This window comes from Tenrec ecaudatus, chromosome 6 (assembly GCF_050624435.1).
Source record: "Tenrec ecaudatus isolate mTenEca1 chromosome 6, mTenEca1.hap1, whole genome shotgun sequence".
Lineage (NCBI taxonomy): Eukaryota > Metazoa > Chordata > Mammalia > Afrosoricida > Tenrecidae > Tenrec > Tenrec ecaudatus.
Genome location: NC_134535.1, coordinates 149,318,800 through 149,341,931, shown reverse-complemented (window position 1 = coordinate 149,341,931; position 23,132 = coordinate 149,318,800). Strand labels below are relative to the sequence as shown.

At 46.2% G+C, this 23,132-nt stretch overlaps 1 protein-coding gene across 1 annotated transcript in view; it reads right to left on the bottom strand.

Annotated features, from left to right (window-relative positions):
* Window positions 1-23,132, bottom strand: part of FAM171A1 (family with sequence similarity 171 member A1) — a 173,108-nt gene that overhangs the window by 26,950 nt on the left and 123,026 nt on the right. The window contains exons 4-5 of the mRNA XM_075552330.1: window positions 14,295-14,453; window positions 9,603-9,779 (exon numbers count right to left, since the gene is read on the bottom strand). Of these exons, the coding sequence (XP_075408445.1) occupies window positions 9,603-9,779; window positions 14,295-14,453 (336 nt within the window). The remainder of the gene's footprint in view (window positions 1-9,602; window positions 9,780-14,294; window positions 14,454-23,132) is intronic.

The following is a 23,132-nucleotide window of genomic DNA, read 5'->3' as shown; positions in this document are numbered from 1 at the left end:
TTGGGGTTCTGACACTGGCAGCCTTGTGGGCACAGACAGCCTCTGCTTTCTCCCCAGGAGCGGCTGACGAGTGTGAACCGCCAACCTTGAGGTTAGCAGTCTATCGCCTCAGCGCCTGACCCGCAGTGCCACGAGGGTCCTCTGAGATGGGAGATGTTACCTTGAGAGAGGCTAAGATTTTACTGCCATGGTCCTCTCTTAAGTCACGCTTCGAAAACAGCACAAAGAAATGTGGGGAATAACAGCCATGCTGAGGATAATCCTAGCTAATAGGTAGACAGCTCTTTACCAAGAGCCAGACACTGCTCAGCGCTCCCCACGGGCAACCGTGTTACCTGATAGGTGTGACTGCCATCCCCACTGGCTTACACAGCTGCGAAAACGGAGACAGAGAGTTCCGCTCACCCGCCGAGGAGCCACTGCACAAAGTCCAAGCTGACCTTCCTATCAATTGCTGCATTATATGCGGACGACATTTCTCATCCGAATGCTAGTAAAGAAGTCCCCGGGCAGGGCACATGGCTAAGCAGTCAATTGCTAGCCCAAAGTTTGGCGGTTCAAACCTGTCCAGAGACACCCAGGAAGACCCGTCTGGTGATGTAAAAGGTGACACAGGCTTGAAAGCCCGGGGGAACGGTAGTGCTCTGCACCTGTGGAGGCACCACGAGTCAGAACTGCGAACGGAAACTCATGACAACCACGAGGCTGCGACGGTTGAAGTGAGCAACCTTCAAATTGATCAAGAAACCTTCGTGCAGAAGGTTCCGTGAGGAAGATATTCAAGGCATGGGCTGACCCCAGTGGCGGCAGCAATGAACTCTAACACAGCAATGACTTCGAGGAGGGCTCGGGATGGGTGGTGTTTTGTCTGTTGTATAAAGGGTCTACTTGACCGTACCTACTGTCAATGACCGCAATGGGATAACAGAACCCTGGGGGAAGCACTTGGCTGTGAAGTCAGTGTTGAACCAGGCAGATCCTCGGATGAGCCCCCTAGCTGCTGCACTTACAATTCCGGGCAGCGGCACAGCAGGGCAAGAGCCCCGAAGGCTAAGCGGTGATGGAGAAAGCCACAAGGAGGCAACAACAAAAACCGCAAGCAACAACAGAGACGTGCCGCAGATAATCCACAGAGTGACTGACTATCCCATCAGTGGCCACTCCAGAACCAAACCCACTGCCAGAGAGTCGATTCTCACTCACAGGGTGGGAGTCGCGGCTGATTCTTTTAAGCCATTGACCTTGTTGCAAGCAGCCCGATGCAATTACCAAGAATGTCACCTAGAATGTTCCTCCTGAAAGCATCAATTACAAGACAAGACGCATTTTTCTTAAAACAACAACAACAAAAACAACAACCAGCTACACACTCTATACTCAAGGCGGCAAAAGGGGGCAAGATAGTCATTTGTCAAGTTTGCCCCCAAATGCTGGTGATCAATCCAAGCTTGGGGAACCTTAGTTCTCTATAGTGTTATTAAAAAGACCCAAAACTTAAGGAGAGGATTTTAAAACCGAAGTGCCTCTGAATCACGAGGCACTACATAAAAACCAAACTCATTGCCACTGAGTTGACACCAACTCAGAGCGACCCTGGAGGCGAGCCTAGAACAGCCCGTGGGTTTCCAAGACTGTCTATCTTTACAGAAGTAGAAAGCCTCATCTTTCGCCTGCAGAGCAGTGAGTGGTTTCACGCTGAGCCATTAGCAGTCCAATGCTTAACCCGCAAAACCACCAGGCCTCCAGCCAAGATCCTGGCACGATTTTCTGAAGATATTTCCTCCCCTTTCTCCTCCTTTTGGCTATGAATACAAGGGAGGCTTCACAATTCTTCAGAATGGATGGATATGTCAGGGTCTATTTATTTTTTGAGTTGCTAGGCAACAGCGAAAAACAAATGTCCATGTTCTGAGATCACTCCGTGGTCACTCGCTGTGCACATGTGACACTGCCTGCGGCCACTGGGACAACAGGAGTGAGGCACTGAGAACTCTGCCGCGGCTGGTCTACGGTGGCAGCCCGGAGACGCCACTGTGCATCTCACCTGGGAATTGCGTTCTCTGGCAGGCAGGGCAACATGGTCTCGTCATTGACCTAGGGCAAGATCTATGCTTGCCATTTCTGCTATCCATCAGTACAATCAGCAATTTTTGCAAAAGAAAAAAAAATTACTGCCACCTCCCCTACATATTTACTAGAAATCTAGTTCACTTCTGTGCACAGTTTTAATATCTGCAGAGACTCCTTGCATGGGAGTTATCTTGCTGTTTCTTCGAAATAGCCTTCAGACATTTTGCAGCTATTATAAATCCCGAGGATCTAGTGATATTATACGTAGCTAGGGGTACCTGCTTCCTTTCTTCGTTTAATACAAAGAACTCCACTTATTCTTTTTGAAAAACTGAGTGGTGCACATGGCTATACATGTGATATCCCACTTAACAGTAAAGACACAACCCCCTTTTTGTTCTACCTTTTGTCCACACCATGTAAGAGTTCATTCTTCCCACCCAATCGTGACATTTCAGTATTCCAACATCACCTTCCATCTAGACATGCAGTTTACAGCAATACAGAGAAAACAGTGATCCGGTAATTTGGCTTTCATGTTTCTTAAAGTCACAAGTATAATTTATGGCTTTAAGCATCTCTAGCCGTCAAAACACATTAAACTGGTGGGGGGGGGGGGGTGGTAGTGGCACAAGAAGAATAAACCCTTAAATTCCCATGTTAAATCAAGTCCCCTTCTCAAACAACTGGTCAAGACTTACCTACAAGGATGGATTCAATGAGTACAGCATCAGCAGACACTTCACCCTCTGAAGCTGAGACAGAGCCACCACAGGCCAATTACGACTCGGCATTCTGGAGTGCCTGATACATATGCCCCATACATGACAAGAAGCTGCTTCAGTAACTTCCATCTCGATAGCAACCCGCACACACGCTCCATGCTGGTTTTGGGGACGGCAGTTAGAACTGGATGCTCCAATGTGGCTTCACTCCAAGAATATGCTTTTTTATTCTTGTCACCTTAGGGGATCAGAGGATTCAAACCAGGTAACCCGAGGGACCACTGAACAGCAGGAACTGAACCGAAAGCACAGTCTGAAGGCTTGACTGCTTTGCAGCTACTCCATGTCAGTGGGTCACTTTACATGCAAGCCACTGACCTGGTTTGCTTGTTCATAATTGACCTTTCCCCAAGGCAACAAGTCAGATCTCAGTCTGACAACCCTGCTCATCACACAGCCATCTGCTGTCCCAGATACAGGTTGGAGAAAGAGCAAATGTCTGGAAAAGCAAGCTGATAGAAAACCCTGGTGCAGGCCCAGGCACCATGACCAAGGCAGCTCCATTTGCTCCACCAGGGAGGGATACTGCCTCTATCTCAGACGCCTCCCACACAGGACTGGATAGAATGTGTGTATCCGGTGGGAACCTTGGGAATGGATAAGGAAGCTGAACAGTGCGCATGTGGTAAACAACCAATGGCACTCCTCGGGAGGCTGCTGAAAAATGCCCAATGTTTTCCTACACGCTTACCACAATTACAATAACCTCTTTTTATATTTTTATAAAGCATATTCTCTTTATCCCATTCTCTCCTTACAAATCCAGCTAGAGCACAGGATGTACAGTGGTACAGACAGGAACTGGAAACACAGGGAATCCAGGGCGGATGATCCCCTCAGGACCAGTGATGAGTGGCGATACCGGGAGGCTGGAGGGAGGGTGGGGGAGAAAGGAGGAACCAATTACAAGGATCTATATATAACTTCCTCCCTGGGGGACGGACAACAGAAGTGTGGGTGAAAGGAGACATAGGATAGTGTAAGACATGACAAAATAATAATAATTTATAAATTATCAAGGGTCTGGGAGGGAGGGAGGGGAGGGTAGAGAGGGGGACAAATGAGAAGCTGATACCAAGGGCTCAAGTACAAAGAAAATGTTCTGAAAATGATGGCAACAAATGTACACATGTTCTCAACACAGTGGATGTATGTATGGATTGTAATAACAGTTGTATGAGCCCCCAATAAAATGATTTAAAAACCCTGAAAATGGATTAATCTGTTCTTGACCAAGTTTTTACCCTAACCTTGTCATTTTATACAAAACATTACACAGAAATTTCAAAGTAAGTAAGTTCAGCGTTAAAGAATATAATTTAAATAAAAAACACAACATTAAAAAATATTTTACAACTGCAGTATGGCCCATACCTTGAGATTGAAGAGTAGACACGGATGTGGAGAGAGTCATAAATCAATTGGTAGCTGCTTTTCAGTAGTTTTTTTCCCCCCACTTCTTTTCCTTTTTTCACTAGGACCTGGCTGGCTTTCTCTCTAAAAATACCTGTCTAATGTGGTCTGCTGTTGGCATTTCCTTAATTGCTTTCTAAAAGGGTTTATTAAATTATCAAAAACATTATTGATAACATGGCTAACCAGTTCCTTATCATGGTGATTCTTTCAAAAAAACTCTTTCTTAGGACCCATGTTTTTATCTAAAAACAGTACAAAAAGCCACAGAAACTAAGACAATTATAGCAAAACACATGGAACACAGCCACAAAAGGTTTAAAGAACGCGTACTAACAACGCCAACTAAGGGCGAGGGACCGAAACACGAACCGCTTTTGCTTACAAAAATCATGTGCATCGATTCGGTTTCTGATGTTCTGTTTGAGCTCTGATGCGAAACTTTCTTGACATTTAGTGTCAAGCATCGGTTATGTCTCGTGCTGATGCAGTCGCGCACCGGGGTTCTACTACAGCTGTATCTTAGATGGTCATTCTCAAGCCCTTCAGACCCCAGATCCTACTTGCCAAACCAGGTCCATATAAACTGTACAGACTTAAGTTGTGACAAGAGAAAGGCTATGGTTACTAGCACTCGAGCCCAGTAAACCAATCCTGTTAGGTGTTTGGTTAAACATAGGAGGCATTCATGACTCTAATTCCTACATAGCTTATTACATGTAGGAATATATGTGCAGCATTCGCAAACATGAATATAGATATATTCTCGTTACTTGGACCTTTCTTTACATATATTTGGTGATGTGTTATTTTGTTTTAGTGAAGAATGCTGTCAGAATTTGGATCAGGACCATCTATAATGTATCTACTGATCACCTTTGAGTAGCATTGACATTTTCACAACGTTAGGTCTTCCAATCTAAGAGCATTCCATTTTTAAAGGTTCCTTTTCATTTCTTGCCATCACGTCATATAGATTTCAAACATTTTTTTTAAGTGAATGAGGATCCATGATGATGGGAGTAGGCCTCATCAGTTGGAGGGCTTAATAAAAATCCCTGAGGTTTCCAAGAGAAGAAGAAACTCTCCTTGAGGACGATAGACCAGATAAAAACATAAACTAAGGCAAACATTCTCACTATCAGCCAGATCTTGGTAGGGACCCATATGACGGGGTTCCCGAGTCTGCATTCCGGAACTTCACACGCCAGGCACCGGAAGCCTTGCTCTTGACTGAGAGGAAGCTTGTGAGCCTGTCCGTCTTGATTATCCTGTTTTCTGGTACTCACAACAACCTCAGCCTTTGCTTCACTCTTGATTTTATGGAGAACAAACATTTACATTTGTTTGCAATAAAAAGATTACAGGTTATTGCCTAGGGGACCATCGCCACTGCCAGTCTTGGTGCTCTGGCTGCCTCTGGGGGCTTCTGGACTCCAGAGGGCGCCTGCCCAAGCCCGAGTCTGCCAGCGACCTCAACCCAATAAAACACACCTTGAGTTGCTCCTGCTCTGCTCTTAAAAAAAAAGATTACAGGTGGAGTGTAACTGCAAATAAAAAGATGATGTGAAGGTATCAAAATCAAAGAGAAAATGAAACCATCACTAAGAAAAGAAGCCAGAAGCAATTTCACCAGCTATATTCCTTAAAAACTATCAGTTTTATTGAGGGCACATAGGGCAAGTAGCCAAGTCACACTGTTTTAGCGTACTAAGCAAGTATCCAAATGTATGTTGTAAGATAGGTGTTCATTTGTTTGGTGACCCGTCAATGAACATATATGGAAATGTCCAATAGAGATATGAGTCACCAATGTAATTAAGAGTTTTCCAGGAAGTATAGTTAAAAACAACAGATAAAATGAATTTTAACATTTTGTTTACTCTTACTATTCAATATATAATCAATTAGAATATTAATGCTCTATCTTACAGTCTCTTTTTATATTAAGTCTTTGAGAGCTGCAGTGAATTTTACACTCAACAGTTGGAGTGCAGTGATAATTTGGTAAAGGCTTCCTAGTCATAGTCTTTAGGAAAGGAGTGGGAGAATTAAGCTTGTGGCTTACCAAGGGGAGTGGAAACCTTGCTGATAATGTAAATAAGGTACATGGCACCCTGGAGGGGTAGGATCATGCAAATAAGGTGTATGAGGCAGAATTTGGATTGGTCAGTTTTAACATTCTGCTAAGATTAAAATGAGCTCTATCACGAGGCAGAAAGGGGGAATGCTTCCACCATCAAGAAAGAAGAGCCAGTCTTGAAAGCCACCAAGGTCAAATGGCACAGCACAGTGCACAAGAACAGTGCTCCACAGCCTACTTTGATGAGCCGTGACTGGGATCTTAAAAACCCAGGAGAAGCCACTTAAGGTGCAGCCATTGGCTCCTTCCCGTCTGATGGACTAATGGACCACGCCAGCATCAGCCCTCAGGACCCTGAGGCCAGAAGAACCAGATGCTGTCCCGTTGCCACCTACAACTGGTCTGAAAGGAATCACAGTAGCAGGTCCTGGATCAGGAGAGGGAAATGTGGCACCCAACGCTACAGCACATGCATGAGGCGTCTGCCATCAGTGTGTCAGAGACTGGCGGAACCTCCAAGAGCGCGGCCCTTTGTCTCCATTTTCAGCCAAACAGTAGACTACAAGGAGAACATAACACTAAAACAAACAACAACAAAACCCTCCAAACAACTGTTCAAGAACCAAAGGCAGTATTTATCCAATGACAAAGTTCTGAAGGGCCAGGAAATAAGGGGACTGCAAATAGGGCTCAGAGGGAAGAAATGTGGTGGGTGATGTGACACTGAGGGAAGGCAGTGAATGAGGCGAAACAAAGTGGACCGCTGTTGAATATAAAGCTGATCTGTTCTGGAAACCTCTACTCAGTCACAATGAAGGGTTGACGAGAGAAAGAAAGAAGGAAGAGCCAGGAATGGAGTGCATTCTTTGGCGCTGCGATCCTTGAGCTGAAGTTCCTTCTCCCAGGAGACACACAGCTGTGACCTCAGAGGTCGGAAAAGATGGAGCAAAGCAATAGCAGGAACAGTGACAAAAGTAGCAGACCAGGAGACCAGCAGGAGACTCGGTGGTAGCCATTCCAGGCCATGAAGTTTGAAAACGAGAGCCTTTGGGCAGGGAGAATGGCACGTGTCTGGGAAATAAGCTTGCTGACCCACAGAGCTGGAGCTCAGGACCTGTGGACTAAGGCTTACTGGTGAAATGCCGTGCCTTTGGGTGAATAACTGGCAGAACTAAGAGAGCTGTGTAACATTTGCCAAGCCGAGTAGAAACCACGAGGCCACACATAAAATAGTGCTTGCCGAAAGGAATTTGAAAACCAGATCATCTTTATACATGGCCTAAACGTTTCAAATGTTGGTTGGGTTATTTGAAGAGTGGTATTTTTAAAGTTTAACTTTCATGAGCCCAAAACCCATAGGAGTCTAGGAAACAATGTACAATACAAACCCGAAGCTCGCACCCCTGTGATAAAATGTACTGATAAAATGCTCTGGAGGGCAATTTGGAAATAGGTTTAAGAGATTTAACTTTTTGTGCCTTGTTTTGATGTGTTAATGCCACATATGAAATTTCACCCTAAGGAAATAATCATGGATCTACATAAAGATTTAGCTACAAAATAGTTATCAAAGCAGAAAATCTATTATTTTCCTCCTGCAGAACATTGATCACCCAAATTATGATATACAGGTATGTGTTGCTTGTAGTCTACTCCATGTTTTATGAAATAGGGTACTATGTGATTTAATACCATATTAAATCCTTAGCAAACAGATGTGCCTAAATCACCAGCCACAGCATTCTACCTACAATAACCATTTGTTTCGCTTCCAAATCAGCCCTTCTCCTTTGCGTCTTGCTGCTGTGAACACCAGCACTGGCTCTGCTGGGACTGGAGCTACAAGGCACTTCAGGGAAATATCTTCAGAGGAAAACTGAACAGAAATAATGCTACAACACCCTAGAACTCGCAGAACACAAGATTCAGTGCCGTTGCCCTTGAGTTGAAACAGACGCTGTTAGACGGTGAACTTGTTATTTGTCCGTCTGGGAAGGTCAGACTAAAACAACAATAGAAAGTACAGGAGAGAGCATACAGAGGGCAGGGACATAGGCATTTAATAGGACTCTCAAGACACATGCATCACAGATTCCAGAGGTACTGCATCATCACAAGCCTGGCAGTGCAAATGCCGTGTAGGTAAGAGCTGTGAGCGGGAGCTGGTGCATGCAGTCCTGGTCCCAGATGGGTGCTTTTGAACTCTGTTAAACACACAGCCGGATGTTGCCTGGACAGACACCACGCAGTGCAGAATTACCATCATGCGATGCACTTGTCTCATGAAAATCAATACTGCCCGGTAATAATTAACAGCTAGTTGCTCATGATGATAGGAATGGGCTTTAAAAGCAAATGGTAGAACAGAACATAACACATAACCCACTTCAGCCAAACACGCACATGTTGTTGTGGGCAGCCTCTGGGACGTACCCCACTTCCAACCTTCCCACCATGCACACCTGTGTACGGTCCACTCCCGCTGTACCAGGATGGTATACTGGCAATATGACAGAAGCAATGATCAGCCACTTCCAACTGGGCTACAATATAAAACACTGTTTGCCACTTTGGGGTATTTGTGCTCTCCCTTTCTAAGCTCACCCCCATCTTGCGAGCAGCCCACAGAGGTCAATGTGGTGTCTCCGGCCAGCAGCCAGTGAGGAAGTGCAGGCGACAGCCCCACTGACCCTTGAGATGACAGGTTGACTGCGACCTTGTGAGACACCGGGCCACAACCATGATGAAGCTGCGCCCTCGCAACCTGTGAGGGGCCAGGTGGTGGTGTGTTAGGCTGCTAAACTTGCTTTGCCAGTAGAGAAAACTGATACATCCGTGCACGTGGAAATGACTGGAAGGAGACGGTTTCGAGTGCCATCAGCGGGTATCTTTGAGTAGTGGGGTCCTTTCAGTCTTTTGGAAGGAAATTAACAAATGCTTGTCCTTTCAGAGAGGAAAAGAAAACCCGGTGACCAATAGGGATCGCTTTGTACATCCGAAAGGGTGATGACCATGAAAGCCGACCTAAGGCCTTAAAAAGCTATTCTTTTTAAGTGAATCGGCGTTAAACCCATGAAGCACCCAATTCTGAAGAGGTGGCTGGCTGCCTGAATAGCACCGGGGAGAAAGTATCATCACACACCAGAGACCATCCCCGCGCCATGAGCAGCAGGGTGTAGGGACTTCAGGGAAGGAGACTTCCACAGGCTCTTAGAGGAGAGCCAGTGACCCAGCACGGAACTCCAGCTTACCCAGTTTCTGGTCAAACCGCCACGCTGCGACGTAGGCATTGTGTCTCAGAGTGCTGTGCGCGGGCAGCGGCACGGTGACATAGATGGGCCCATCCACCAGCACTGGCGTCCCGTCGCTGCTGAGCAGGTGGACACTGACGGCGGTGACTGGGGTCAGGTCATACCTCGTGCTGTTTCCTGGAAGCAAGAGGTATCCTCTATCATACACATACAAAGAAGCGGTGGAGCTGAGGGACAGGGTGCAAAAACATGACCGCTCCCACTTTCTGGGTCCCTCCTACATGTCAGGTTCTCTGTTAATAAACATCTGCCTATGTACTTCTCCCCACAAGCTGAGAGGGCAGGTTGAGCCAAGAAGCAAACCCACTGCCATCGAGTGCATGCTGACGCGTAGCGACCCAATAGGACGGCAGACAGGTTCCTGGAAGTTTCTGTGACTGTATATCTTTAAGGGAGTAGAGAGCTGTCTTTCTCCCTTGGAATGTCTGGTGGTTTTGAGCTGCTGACGTTGAGGATCGCAGCCCAATGTGTAACCAGTATGCCACCAGGGGTCTTTGAGGGTAGGTAAAGCCGCTCTTTGATAAAGCAAATGAAGTCTAGAGAGGTAAGTACAGGCTGCTGGTCTAAGTAAGGAGACGCACCAGGAACGACAGGGCTGAGATTCGGCTTCTGGCTCTGCTGTGAGCTCCTCCGTTTTGCTCTCACGGAGGGTTCCCAAAGGAAAGGACTTGTTTACACTCTGAGAGGAAGGTGCAAGTGGAAATCCCTGAAAACACTGGCAACATAAAGTGAGCCCCACGCCCGCGCTAATTACTTGGCAGGCCACCATAATGAGACTCAGTGTTTTATAGCTGAGACCTTTTTTCTTTTGCTAATAGGAAATTTCTGCAGGGATTGTTTCCAAATACCAACTTCCTTCTGGAAAAAAAAATACATATACTATTGAAATCTCAGACTTCAAATGCTTTATGAGTTATTTTTTGTTGCCGCTGGTACTCGGATCTGACTGAAAGTAATTTAATATACCAATTATTCTACATTAGAGACCTTTTACCCACATCAGGGCCTTCACGACAGTCTACTGATGAGAGGGATATTCATCCACTTAAGCAATCTATTTTAGAGTTCACTCTCCGGGGAAAGATGAAATCGCACAAGCGCCACCAGTCATCATTGTAAGCCTTTCTGTAAATACAGCAAAGAAAACAATGACAAGAAGTGTTGAGCTGCAGCAGAACCCAAGCTATGGAAATTCGCTCTCAGCTACATATCCTCCTCCCAGGGTACGGCAAGCCTCCAATCAGGACTGAACTTAAACCTGGTGCATTGTAGCATTGTCACTACGAGTTCTGGGTAAGCTCTTGACAGAGCCAATGACAGCATGGCGCATGCTCACCTCGGTTTTCCAGTGAAGGACAAGGTATGGGAAGGGAGCGTTCATCTCAAAGTCCAGGTTGGAATAATGGTTTCAAGTTTGGCGATCTTTATCCTGGCCATTTCATTTTAGGGCAGAAAGAACCCATCCCAGGAAGCTGTTGGGTTTTGAATTGTTACCAATTTTACCAATTGGTAAATTGGACAATTGCACACAGTTGAAGATAGATTCCTCCCTCTTTTTCCGGAGTGTTACTCTCATTCCCTGTCATTTAGTCTATTCCGACTCATAGTGACCCTACAGGACAAGAGTAGAGCTGCTCTTTTGGGATTTTGAGGTTTCAAATCTTCACAAGAGGAGACAGCCTCATCTTTTGCCTTCAGAACCACTGTAGGGTTTGAACTGCCCACCTTGTGGTTAGCAGCTCAACGTTATCAATGCCACCAGATCTCCTTCTGGTGTCACTAGGTACAGTAATTGCTTTAAAATTCCTTGGGGACTTCATCAAGTAGCGTTTGCTTTCTTGCCCACCAGAGTGGAGAATGAGATCTTACGGAGTTGCAGGGTCTTTGGCTTAAGTATGCGATGGGGTTGGAAACTACAGGAAACTACAGCACAAACATCTGGGAAGAGCAAGGATGGAGGTGACTGAAATTGCCACGAGTCTCCATGAATGGCTCTGGAATCCACGCTCAGCACCAGACACAACTCCCCTTGCCACATTCCAAGCGAACCACTCTTTGAAGAACTTTCCAGTTCTGCATCCACTTTTATTGCAGCCCTGGTACGACCAGTCATCTTTCTTTTTTTTTTTTTTTTGCAGTGTGTTCTTTTTTTTTTTTTAATTAAAAAACATTTTATTCGGGGCTCATACAACTGACCAGTCATCTTTCAAAGCCATGCTTCATCCAGGCTCCCCCGCTAGGCTGAACTCCCTTTGATCTCTTCTTAAAATACAGGACGCAAATACTGGTCTAAAAGAGATGCTGAATACAACGTGACCCTGGAGACCAGTACCTAGCTGATTAGTTACTAGGGTCAGTGTTTTAGATAAAAGAATACACGAGCTCAAATCCTTGGGGGTGGGGTGTTTATGTGCACGTGTGTGTACACTCACTCCATGCAGGACCCAAAGGGCTGAGGGTTTCCACATGAACTTCCGAGGTTTGTGAAGGAAAAACAATTTAATGTAACCTTCTACAGTCCTTCTCTCTTCCCTCTGAAATAACAGAGTGATTTTCAAATCTGAGGAACGCTTCTAAAATCAATAGTTCTGAATCTTTGTGTTCTTTGTCCCCAAGTCCGCTCCAATGCCATCATTTATTCAGCAGCTATTGAAAGTGGGGCATGGAAAAGCTAATGAGCTCCAAGGACTGAGGGAGTCCTTTTGAATCTGGGGGTTTTTGAAATAGAAGGGGACTTTATGACTATCTCAGACTGGGCTTCATCATGCTTCCAGAAACAATTATTTTTTTCTCAAGCCTTCATTTTCAAAGGAAAACATAACATATTTTCCCCCCAAATGAGGCTTACTTAGGATGATTACCAGGCATTTGTGTGGTGACAAACTGCATCCTGAGCATGCAAGAGTTAAAGGAAGAAGAAACTTTTCTGAAATAGGTACCACGGAAGGATGCAAAGTAAACAACAAAATCAACGGTTCACCCTAACCCCTAACAACAAGGAATTTATGAATAGTCTACAAGTGGATCCGATGCTACTGACCAGAAAATGTTATTCATGATAATCAGTTCATGAAACCACACCCACTAGCATTGAGTCAATTCCAACTCACGGGGACCCTTTAAAGACCAAGGTAGATCCTCTCTTTAGGGTGCCTGTGATGGTGAATCTTTACAGGAGCAGGCAGTCTCATGTCTCTCCTAAGGAGTGGCTAAAGGGTGCAAGGCAAGGATGGCAAGACTTCGTCTCATGAACTCTGGATGTTGTTAGGCGAGACCCGACCTTGAAGAAGACATCGTGTTTGGGAAAGTCGAGGGGCAGTGAAGGAGAGGAAGGCCCTCAGCGAGATGGACTGATGCAGGGGCTGCAAGAATGCGCTCCAGCATAGGAACACTTGTGGGGATCATGCAGGACCGGGCAGTTTTGCTCTGACTCTTTGGCAACTGGTAACAAGGACAACAACAGTGGCAGGGGAGGGGGGATGCTCTCGTTTAGTGGACAGCAGCCCAGCACTTCACCTGCCACGCCACCAACTTGGGGAAAGCGCTGTGGGGTGGAATAAAAGCATGCCTGAGTAAGTCCATAGATAGCGCAATCGATTTAACAAGGGAAGGCATACCGGTCTTCAATCTTGGGTCATGACCAAGCATGGGAACAAGGAGCGGGACGACCTGAGGATACCTCAGCACTCCAGCATCCCGGTGGCAGAGTGGTTAAATGCGCAGCACTTTGAACCAGTCAGCCATTCTCTCTTTAGGAGAAGGGTGAAGGGCAATCTGCACTCCTAAACATCACAGCCTTGGAAATCCATCGGGACAGGAGGCTGGGGTGGGGGTGGGGGAGTTCCATTCTGTTCTCCAGGGTCCAGAGGCAGCTCCTGGGTGTCCATGGGTTTCAGCATCCCTGTGACCTGCGTTGCTCTAAGTCTAAAGGGGTTCATAGTCTTGTTCTGATGCGGCATGATTACAGCTACTCTGGCTGATGGCCATGATTTCGAAAAACTGCGACTGAACTGAGAGATGTGTCAGAAAGGGATTCAAAACCAATGCACAGCATCTCCCGCTCTTCCAACTTCTGTCTGTGAGCAAGCGAGGGGAGAGCAGGGATGTGACGACAGAGGGAAAGAAACTCCCGAGCATCCTCTCCCAGCTGGGACCTGGATGGGTGAGACTATGCATCTCTGCACCCACAGGCTGCTGCTCTGCCAACTGCACGCTCCAGGGAAAGTGGGGCCGGGCAGCGGGCAAAAAGCAGCAAATCCATAATGCTGATCTTAAACTCTTAGAAAAATACATACTTTCAATGACAACAACTGCTCTGAATTGCATATATTTTTTCCAACACAGGAGAACTCAGAGAAGATGTTCCTCAAAACCACATGTAAAACATTTCCAAGGAAGAGGGGTCCTCAGGCAGACAAATGCACTCAAGTTCAGCCACTGCCCGGCTGTGGAGGGAATCGGTGGAGGCTGCTACCATTACCATGAACTTGAACTTGTACAGAGAGTTCCCCTTTTGTCACGTCTGTCCGGTCCTCCCACTCAGTACCGAAAGTCCAGCCACAGAACGGACAAAGCTCCACATAAAGATGAAAACACAAACACCCCAGGGCAAAAGAAGTGTCTCAGATTTACCTGTTCCGTTTCCATCTAATCCTCGCAAGTAAGGGAAACTGTCCACCTCCGAGGGGGCGCTGGCCGCAGTGAGGAAGGCAGTCAGGTCGCTGTAGCTGGTGTTCTCCGGCAGCCGCAGGGCTCTCCGCTGGAAGTGAACACGAGGCTGGGGCCGGGCACCTGCAGAAATTAACCTCTGAGTTACCTCCTGTGGGAACAGTTTCTGTTTTTAGAACCTTGAAGCCAGGAAGTGCCTCTGGAAGATCTCCAAGCACACCCACGCCTCCCCTCCCCTCCCCACCCCCCCACTCCTTCCCACACCTCCTCCCCACCCCCCACCCCCCCCCCACTCAAGCCTGGACACAAAGATGTGACAACATGCTATTATGTGGGTTGAAATAATAGCCCATTGTCACGTTTGTTTTGACACAGGATGTTGTGGGGTGTGCGTGTGTGAGAGTAAAATGCTTTCCAGAGTGCTGTTTGTGAGGACTCTTGCCTACAGAGAAGGAGCTTAACATTTTGGAAAAGAAATCCATGTCCATGAAACAAGTAGGAGACAATCGGTCTTTTCACCAATGCACCAATGCTGGTTCTGTTACAAACATCCTTATTCGCCCTGGTACAATCTGCTTTAACTCCATAGATAACATTGAAATAGAATAAAGGAATTGGACACTCTGGCTCAAGAAGGTTGGCAAACAGGGGCCTAATAGTAATTAACTCCATTCCTGCTGTGGACACTGCCACGTGACTGCACGTGTTTTGCCTGGCTCCACAACCAATCTCATGGAAGCAGCAGTCAGGAAATCAAAGGATGCTTTGCAATGGTGAGATCTGTGGCCCAAGACTTCTTTAAAGTGTTAAAGAACAAAGGTGTCACCTGGGGGATTAAGGTGTGCCTGATCCATGAAACACTCCGGGTACCTTCAGTCGCCTCATCTGCATGTGAACGTTGGACAATGAACAAAGAAGGCCAGAGAAGAATTCATGCCTTAGGATCACGGTGCTGGCAGTATGGGGAGACCTCATCTCACATACTTTGGACATGTTATCAGGAGAGACCAGTCTTGGAAAAGGACATCATGCTTAGCAAAGTAGAGTCAGTGAAAAAGAAGATGACCCCCAGGGATATGGATTGACATAGTGCAGCAGTTCTCTCAATCTGTGGGTCACAACCCCTTTGAGAGGGTCAAACAACCCTTTCACAGAGGTCAGATAAGACCACTGGAAAACACATATTTCCAATGGTCTTAGGATCTGAGACACCGCTCCTCTATCTGTCTCCAGATGAGTCCGCCCACATGCAGATACGCCCACAACCGAGTACCTGGCGTGAAGACTGTTACCCATGCTGCATCATGCTTCAAGACCAAATTTCATTGATTTGTAATTAGAAATGAATATTTTACAATATATAATTATATATTGTTTTGGGGATTAATCACTGTAATTATGTTCAATTTGTAACAATGAAAATACATCTACATATCAGATATTTACATTATGATTCATAACAGTAGCAAAATGACAGTGATGAAGTAGTAACGAAAATACTTTTGTGGATAGGGGGTCACCACCACATGAGGAACTGTATGAAAGGGTCAAGGCATGAGGAATTGACAACCACTGACACAGTGGCTTCAACAATGGACTGAAAACACAATTGCAAGGATTGTATAGGATCAGGCAGTGCCTCATTTCGTTGTGCACGGGGCCTGCTATGAGTCAGCAATGGCTTGATTGCACCTCAAAGCAACCTGCACAAGCCAAGCAGCGCACCATTAGGGCAAAGCTCAATGGGAATGAGAGTGACATAATTTCTCCAGGTTAAACTATGGGGCGTCCACAAAAGTAATGGGCCAGACCCAACATTGCAGACACTGTGCTACTTCTCTCAGACTCGTGGTCGACTCTCTTTCCTCTGTGCTTGGCGGGGACTCCTTCTCCCTAACCCTGTCTTAGTACAACTAACCTGGCCAGAGTCAGCGATCTTTATATTACTCCAGGAGCCTCGTAAGTCTGGATCAGGAATTGATAAAGCGTACATGTGGTGCATTGATTAAGTGGTTGGCCACTAACTGAAAAGTTAGTGGTTCAAACCTACTAGCTTCTCGACGGGAGAATGATATGGCACTCTGATTCTATAGTGATTATGCCATAAAGACTATAGCCTAGGAAACCTTATGGGGCAGTGAGTTCTACTCTGTTCTATAGGGTGTCTATGAGTTGGGCGTGACTTGATGGCCATGGGTATAATAGGCAAGCTGATCTTGCAGAATTCTTGAATGATGTAAATGGCTCAACAGTAGACTACACACCAAAAGGTTGTCAGTTTGAACCCCCCTCCCCCAGGAACCTCAGAAGGACCACCTGGTGATCTGTTTCTGCAAGTCACAGCTTGAAAACTCTCGAAGGGTGGAGAGATAAATGGCTCCGTGAGCCTTGCCTTTCTAGTTCTCGGGTCTCTTGCTTTCTGATGGTAGGACCAGGGTGCAGCTGCCTTAGCCAGTTCTCTGCCTCAGCTGGCAAAGTTCATTTCATATTGAGACATCCCTGAGGAGAAGCCGCGTGGGCCTACCCCGATGCAGCCCTGGGTGCTGGAGCAGCCGTGTGGAGACCCCTGCCAGCGCTGTGATGCTTACACGTTCACTGATTCGGCTTTCCTCCTGCAGTCGGTGTCATGGTGTGTGTTTTGTGAGATGGAGGGGGACTTTGTAGATCACTGTCAGACATATGGCCTAATATTGGACTTATGGGCTTGGGCAGCACTGGGTTGGCATGCTTTCTTTTCTTTAAAAACATTTTATTAGGGGCTCATACAACTCTTATCACAGGCCATACATATACATACATCAATTGTATAAAGCACATCTGTACATTTGCCCTAATCATTTATTTTCTCCTCTTTTCTTTTTTTACATTTTGTTAGGGACTCATACAACTCTTATCACAATCCATACATATACATACATCAATTATATAAAGCACACTCATGTCTTGGGCAGGCTACTTTGGGGTCCCACTGCCTAAGTGGTGGGGAGACATGGAGTTCCCGCTACCCCCTGAGTCAGTTCGGATGTTTCAAATGACTGATTCTCAAAATATGGGTCCAGCAGAGAGCCTTTGGGAGCGGGTGCCCAGAGTCATGACAGCTCTAGCTAACTCGAGGGACCGCTATTGCAACTGGCTGGCACAAGCCCCGATTTTAGAACCACCGATGCCCTCGTCTTTATCCCTAAAACAAACCCATTCACTGGACGAGCTCGGGCGAGCTACCCCTTTTAGTGTTCTCTTTGCTGGCTTCTTCACCTGCTCTTCTTTTCCTTCGAAGTGACGGCATTTGTGATTTCTTATGTCTCCCATCTTCTTGGTCTGTGTAGAGAGAGCTCCAACGTGGCCGGCCCACCAGGCGTTCTCTATACCCTGCAGTGAGCAGTCAGCTTCCTCTCAGTCCCGCCTTCCCTTGTCCCTGCACGCTCCCTGCGGACTTGATCCACCTTTTCCATACTACCTTCTGAGCTTAAGGGTCAAAGTCAACCCTGTTTTCTTCAGATCCTCTGCCCCAACTACACAAACCAACACCCTACCCCACCCCACACTGAACCCCCCCCCAAAACTCACTGTCAACGAGTCAATGCCGACTCATAGTGAAGCCATAGGACTATACAAGGTTCGTGGGAAAGCTCCATCATCTTTCAATTCCACTTTTCCATGAACTTTTGGAGGCCTCTTTGCATAATCAGTTATTGCTTCTATACTCTTTTTCCTCCAGTGTTGGCGAGCTTTCTGAGATGTGTCTCCACTGTTTTTCAGCTGGAAGCATGCCTCCGGATGTCACTCAGTTGCTATGCCCCTGGTCACAGCTCGTGTGTCACATAGCAGAGAGATCAGGAAGCAAGAATTCTGCTCATAGGAGGAAAAGGATGGTGTGTTGCATGAGGCAGTTTGTCCTCAGGAGCGTCATGGGAGGAAGGAGAGTCCAGGCTGGTTTACTTCTTTGGAGCCCAGAACAGGTTGGTTACTATCTTTGTCAAGACTCCTTTGGGAAGGGCTTCATTTTTTTGGAAAAGAACTAAACCTACTCAAACTAGGTTAAGGCAAAAGGAGTTTGCTGGGAAATGATGGGACTCTCTGGGTCCCAAGCCAGTGCCTGGGAGGTCTACCTCAGCTGGACAGAGTTGAGCCATGAACTAAGGCTGCTCTTCTAATCTCTTAGAGATCACTAAATGATGCCACCCCTAAGTCTCTCACTTGAGTGTCTTCTCTCATTTTCTGGCTTAGCATACATTTTGATGGGGGATGCGTATTTCCTCTGCTCTCCTCCATCCCACCCTGTTATGTCTCTTCCCGTGTTTGTGCACCACAATTAGATCGATGCTCATATCTCTGCAATATCTGTCATGGTTAGATCAGGGGGCTGTGCCTGAGACAGGTTTACTAGAAAGGGGTTTGGTTGGCATAGCTGATTTGATGCCCACTAAGTCTGCCACGACGTGGAGACCTGTCTGCTGAGGAAGGAAACAATGTTTTCCACCAGAAAGGAAAGGCAAAACCTATGCTTGGTGAAGTCACCACAGAAACAGCTAAGTATGAAATAAGCAAGAAAATAGATGCAGACCAAACCTACTAGTGGGTACCGGGAGTGGAAAGGAGGGGGAAAAGGAATGATTGTTTAGGAGACAATGGGTTTCTTTTAATAGATTAATTTGGAAAAAGATAGTGATAGTGGTTCTACAATATAAGGAATTATGTATGTAAAAACTATGCAGTGGCAGAAGTTTTGCCTATATATTTATATACATTTTTTACCAAATAAAGAAACAGCTGAAGGGTTTAAGGATATACGGTATTGAAGTCACAGTTTTGAAAAAAAATTTTAAAATCTAAGTAAGGGGATAGCAGTAGGGTGTTATGTCCCTAAGATGATTTTCATGCATCAAGACAACTAAATTTCAAGTATTTCAGAAGGAAATTTCAATGGGTGGGGGTGGAAGGAGCAAACGTAGACAAGGCGACCAGTCACCCGAGAGTCCCTGGGGACCTCTCTCTCTCACACTTACCACTCAAGCTGCTTCGAACACCTGTTCTTCTCAAGCCCTAGTCTCCATCCTCGTCCCAAGAATGCTCTCCCCACCACTGTTTCTCTTGGCACTTCAATCCTGCTCTTCCTTCTTCTCTTTGGCAGTTCATTCTCTCGGGAAAACGTTTCCCTATTTCCGATCCGGATCATCCCAAGATTCCATCCAAACTTGGGTTGTTTTCTACTTCAAAACTGGGTTCCATCAACTCTTCTTGCCTTCATCAACCATCTCTTCCTCTACCGGGTTTTCTTGCCCAACAAACAAACAAGACGGGCAGGTAGGTGGGAAAATTGTTATCAAACCATGGACACGTTCACTAAACAAGAGTATCAAAACGTGAGGCCATCGTTTCTCCACATATCTTCCTTGCAGGTCTGTGCACTTCTGAAGAGGGTGCTTCCATCTCTCGGAAGAACTGTGCACACTTCAGTTGACGATATGCTAAATGACAATTTTGGCATCTTTGAGGGATTCAAAGCATGTTCTCTTTCAATGTTCTTTGAGGTTGGGAACAAGAAGGAGCAAGATCAATGAAATGCTTGTAGGATGGTTGTGGTAGTTACACAATCTGGTGTCAATTTGAGAGGATTATGAGTGAAGGGGTGGAGTCTAGTCTGTCAATCAGATCATAGCCAATGAAGCCTCTGTGTGGGCATGGCCTTCTCCTGAGAATTCTGGGAAATCCGAATTTCCCCCTTGGAGGCTGAAGACACACTCTCTCTCTGCGCTCTCCCTTGGAGACACTCTACTGACAAGACACATAGGCCCCGGGAGCCACACGTGTGGAGAAGCCACACGGACCTACCCTGATGTAGCCACGTGGAGACCCTGCCAGTGCTGAGATGCTTACAATGCCACTGGATCCAAAGACTTTCTACCCACTGGCCTGTGATTGTCCTGCATTTGGTGTCATTGCATGTGTTTCATGAGTCTGAAGAGGACTTTATAGATTGGTACCAGAAATATGGGCTAATATTGGACTTACTGGCTTAGACAGGACTGGGTTGGGATGCTTTCTTAATATACAACCCCCTCTCTTTAAAAAAATCATTTGATTGGGGGCTCATACAACTCTTATCACAATCCATACATCCATCCATTGTGCCAAGCACATTTGTACATTTGTTGCCCTCATCATTCTCAAAACATTTGAGCCCATACAGGGGACAGCACCGGAGACACAGTGTGGGAATTGCACCTGACCTGATCCCACCACACCGAGGCAAATCACTGGGGGAGTGCAGCGGAACAGCAAGGGAATGGAGTGGCAAGGTCCCCAGGGAATGCTGAAAGTGGACTTTGGGACCAGGGCGTGGTGCCCCAAAAGACTGGACTGGAAAACGCTCCTAAGGGCCAGCAAACGATCCCTGAACTAACTACAAGCTTTTCTCTTGTGAACTGTTTTGTTCTGTTCTTTGTCAGTGGTTTGTTTTTGTTGTTTTGTTGTCTGGTTGTATACTGTTGCTTTGTTTTCCTCTGTCTTGTTTTCGTGCATGTTAGTGACTCCACAGGTCTGTCTGAATAGGACAGGCTGGATGAACTATCTGGAGGAAACAAAACGGGACCGACAGTTCCGGGGGGACTTGGGGTGGGGGGTAGGGGGGGTAAGGAAGTGGTGTTAACAAACCCAGGGACAAGGGAAAAACATGGGACCCCAAATGGTAGAGAAGGGGGAGTGGCAGGCCTGGTGGGAAATGATCAAGGGTAAGGTTGCTTAGAGAAGAGGTATACTCTAGCCCAGGTGGCGATGAAGCATGGTAGTAGGGCAGGAGGAAAGTCAAGGGAGATGGAGGAAAGAGCTAGGAGTCAAAGGGCATTCATGGAGGTCTAGACAAAGACATGTACATGCAAATATATATAGGGGAAATAGATCTATGTGTCTATATTTATAGGTCAAGTATTAAGGTGGCGGAAGGACCTTGGGCCTCTACTCAAACACTCCCTCAATGCATGAATACCTTCTTTTATTAAATTGGAACTCTATGATGCTCACTCTCCCGACACAACGGCTGGAGCCAAAGTGGGTGAACAAGTAAATGTGGTGAAGAAAGCTGATGATGCCCGTCTATCAAAAGAGATACTGGCTGGGGTCTTAAAGGCTTGAAGATAAACAAGCGGCCATCTAGCTCAGAAGCAACAAAGTCCACATGGAAGAACACACCAGGCTGTGTGATCGAGTGGTCCCAAAGGGATCAGTTACCAGGCATCAAAGAACAAAAAATCATATCATTGACTGCACACCTCCATGATAGGATCGCTAAGACAAATGGGTGCATAAGCAAATGTGGTGAAGAAAGCTGATGGTGCCCGGCTATCAAAAGAGATAGTGTCTGGGGTCTTAAAGGCTTGAAGGTGAACAAGCGGCCATCAAGCTCAGAAGCAAAAAAGCCCACATGGAAGAAGCACACCGGCCAGTGCGATCACGAGGTACCAAGGGACCAGGTATAAGGCATCATGCAAAAAAAACCAAAACGATATAAGTGTGTGTGTGTGTATGTGTATATATGTGTATATGTATATGTATATATATATATATATATATATATATATATATATATATATATATATATATACCATATTAAATGAAGGGGGAAGTGCAGAGTGGAGACCCAAGGCCCAAGTGTCGGCCAATGGAGATCCCCTCATAGAGGCGTTTAGGAGAGGAGATGGGTTAATTAGGGTGCGAGGTAGTACCGATGAAGAACACAGCTTACCCCCAGATCCTGGATGCTTCCTCCCCCCAACTACCATGATCCGAATTCTACCTTGCAGGCCTGGATAGGACAGAGGCTGTACACTGGTACATATGAGGGCTGAAGGTACAGGGAATCCAGGGTGGATGATACCTTCAGGACCAAGGGTGTGAGGGACGATGCTGGGAGAGTGGAGGGTGAGTGGGTTGGAAAGGGGGAACTGATTACAAGGATCCACATGTGACCTCGTCCCTCCTAGTCTACCCGGACTAATGCAACAGCCATTACTAGACCCTCCAAAGGAGCAGGTATTTTGTTAGGATGCTAAAACATTCCTTGGTGAAACTTTTCTGGCCTTTATCACACTAGTGTGTTTGTCTTACAATTTCTTCCTAATTAGCCCATGTGAACCCTGGCCCCCGCCATGTCTTTTCTATCAAGATGACTCCGTCAAGATCTGAAAAATTTTAAAAAGTTGCCATAATCCTTTCAGTTGGTCCTGTACCTTGAATTTAAAGGGCTCAGCACATTCCTTCATAAACTACTGCTTTGATTAGATCTTTTTGGAAGGTATTTTAACAACACTGAAGACAAGTGTATTACCGAGAAATCTTGTCTGTCACTCTCTGAAGACTGCAGAGAATGTGTGCACGCACTTTGTGTCCAGAATAAGCGCCCCAAACATATATAAGCTGAGTCCCCAGAAGCAACTCTGTGGTCCTTGCATAAGTACAAAACCAATACCTTTAAACGTATCCTTATACTAATTTTTTTTCTCCAGCTAGGAAAAAGTAACTATGAAACGTTAACACTGTTATCACCATAAGTGAGTGCCTTTTCTTCTTTTACTCCTTGTGATCTGGCCTCTACGCACAGCACACGCTGCCTTTTGAAAGGTCAACTGACGAATTGTGGGCATCATTTGTCCCATGACTACTTCTCAGCCTTCATCTTCGCTGACCTCTTCACCATGACCAACAGTGTTCACCACCCCCGCGCACGAACCCCTTCCTGCATGCCATCCGAGGCTTTGCACTCCGAGTCTTCAGACACCCCGCACTCTTCTTTTTTCTTTATAGATG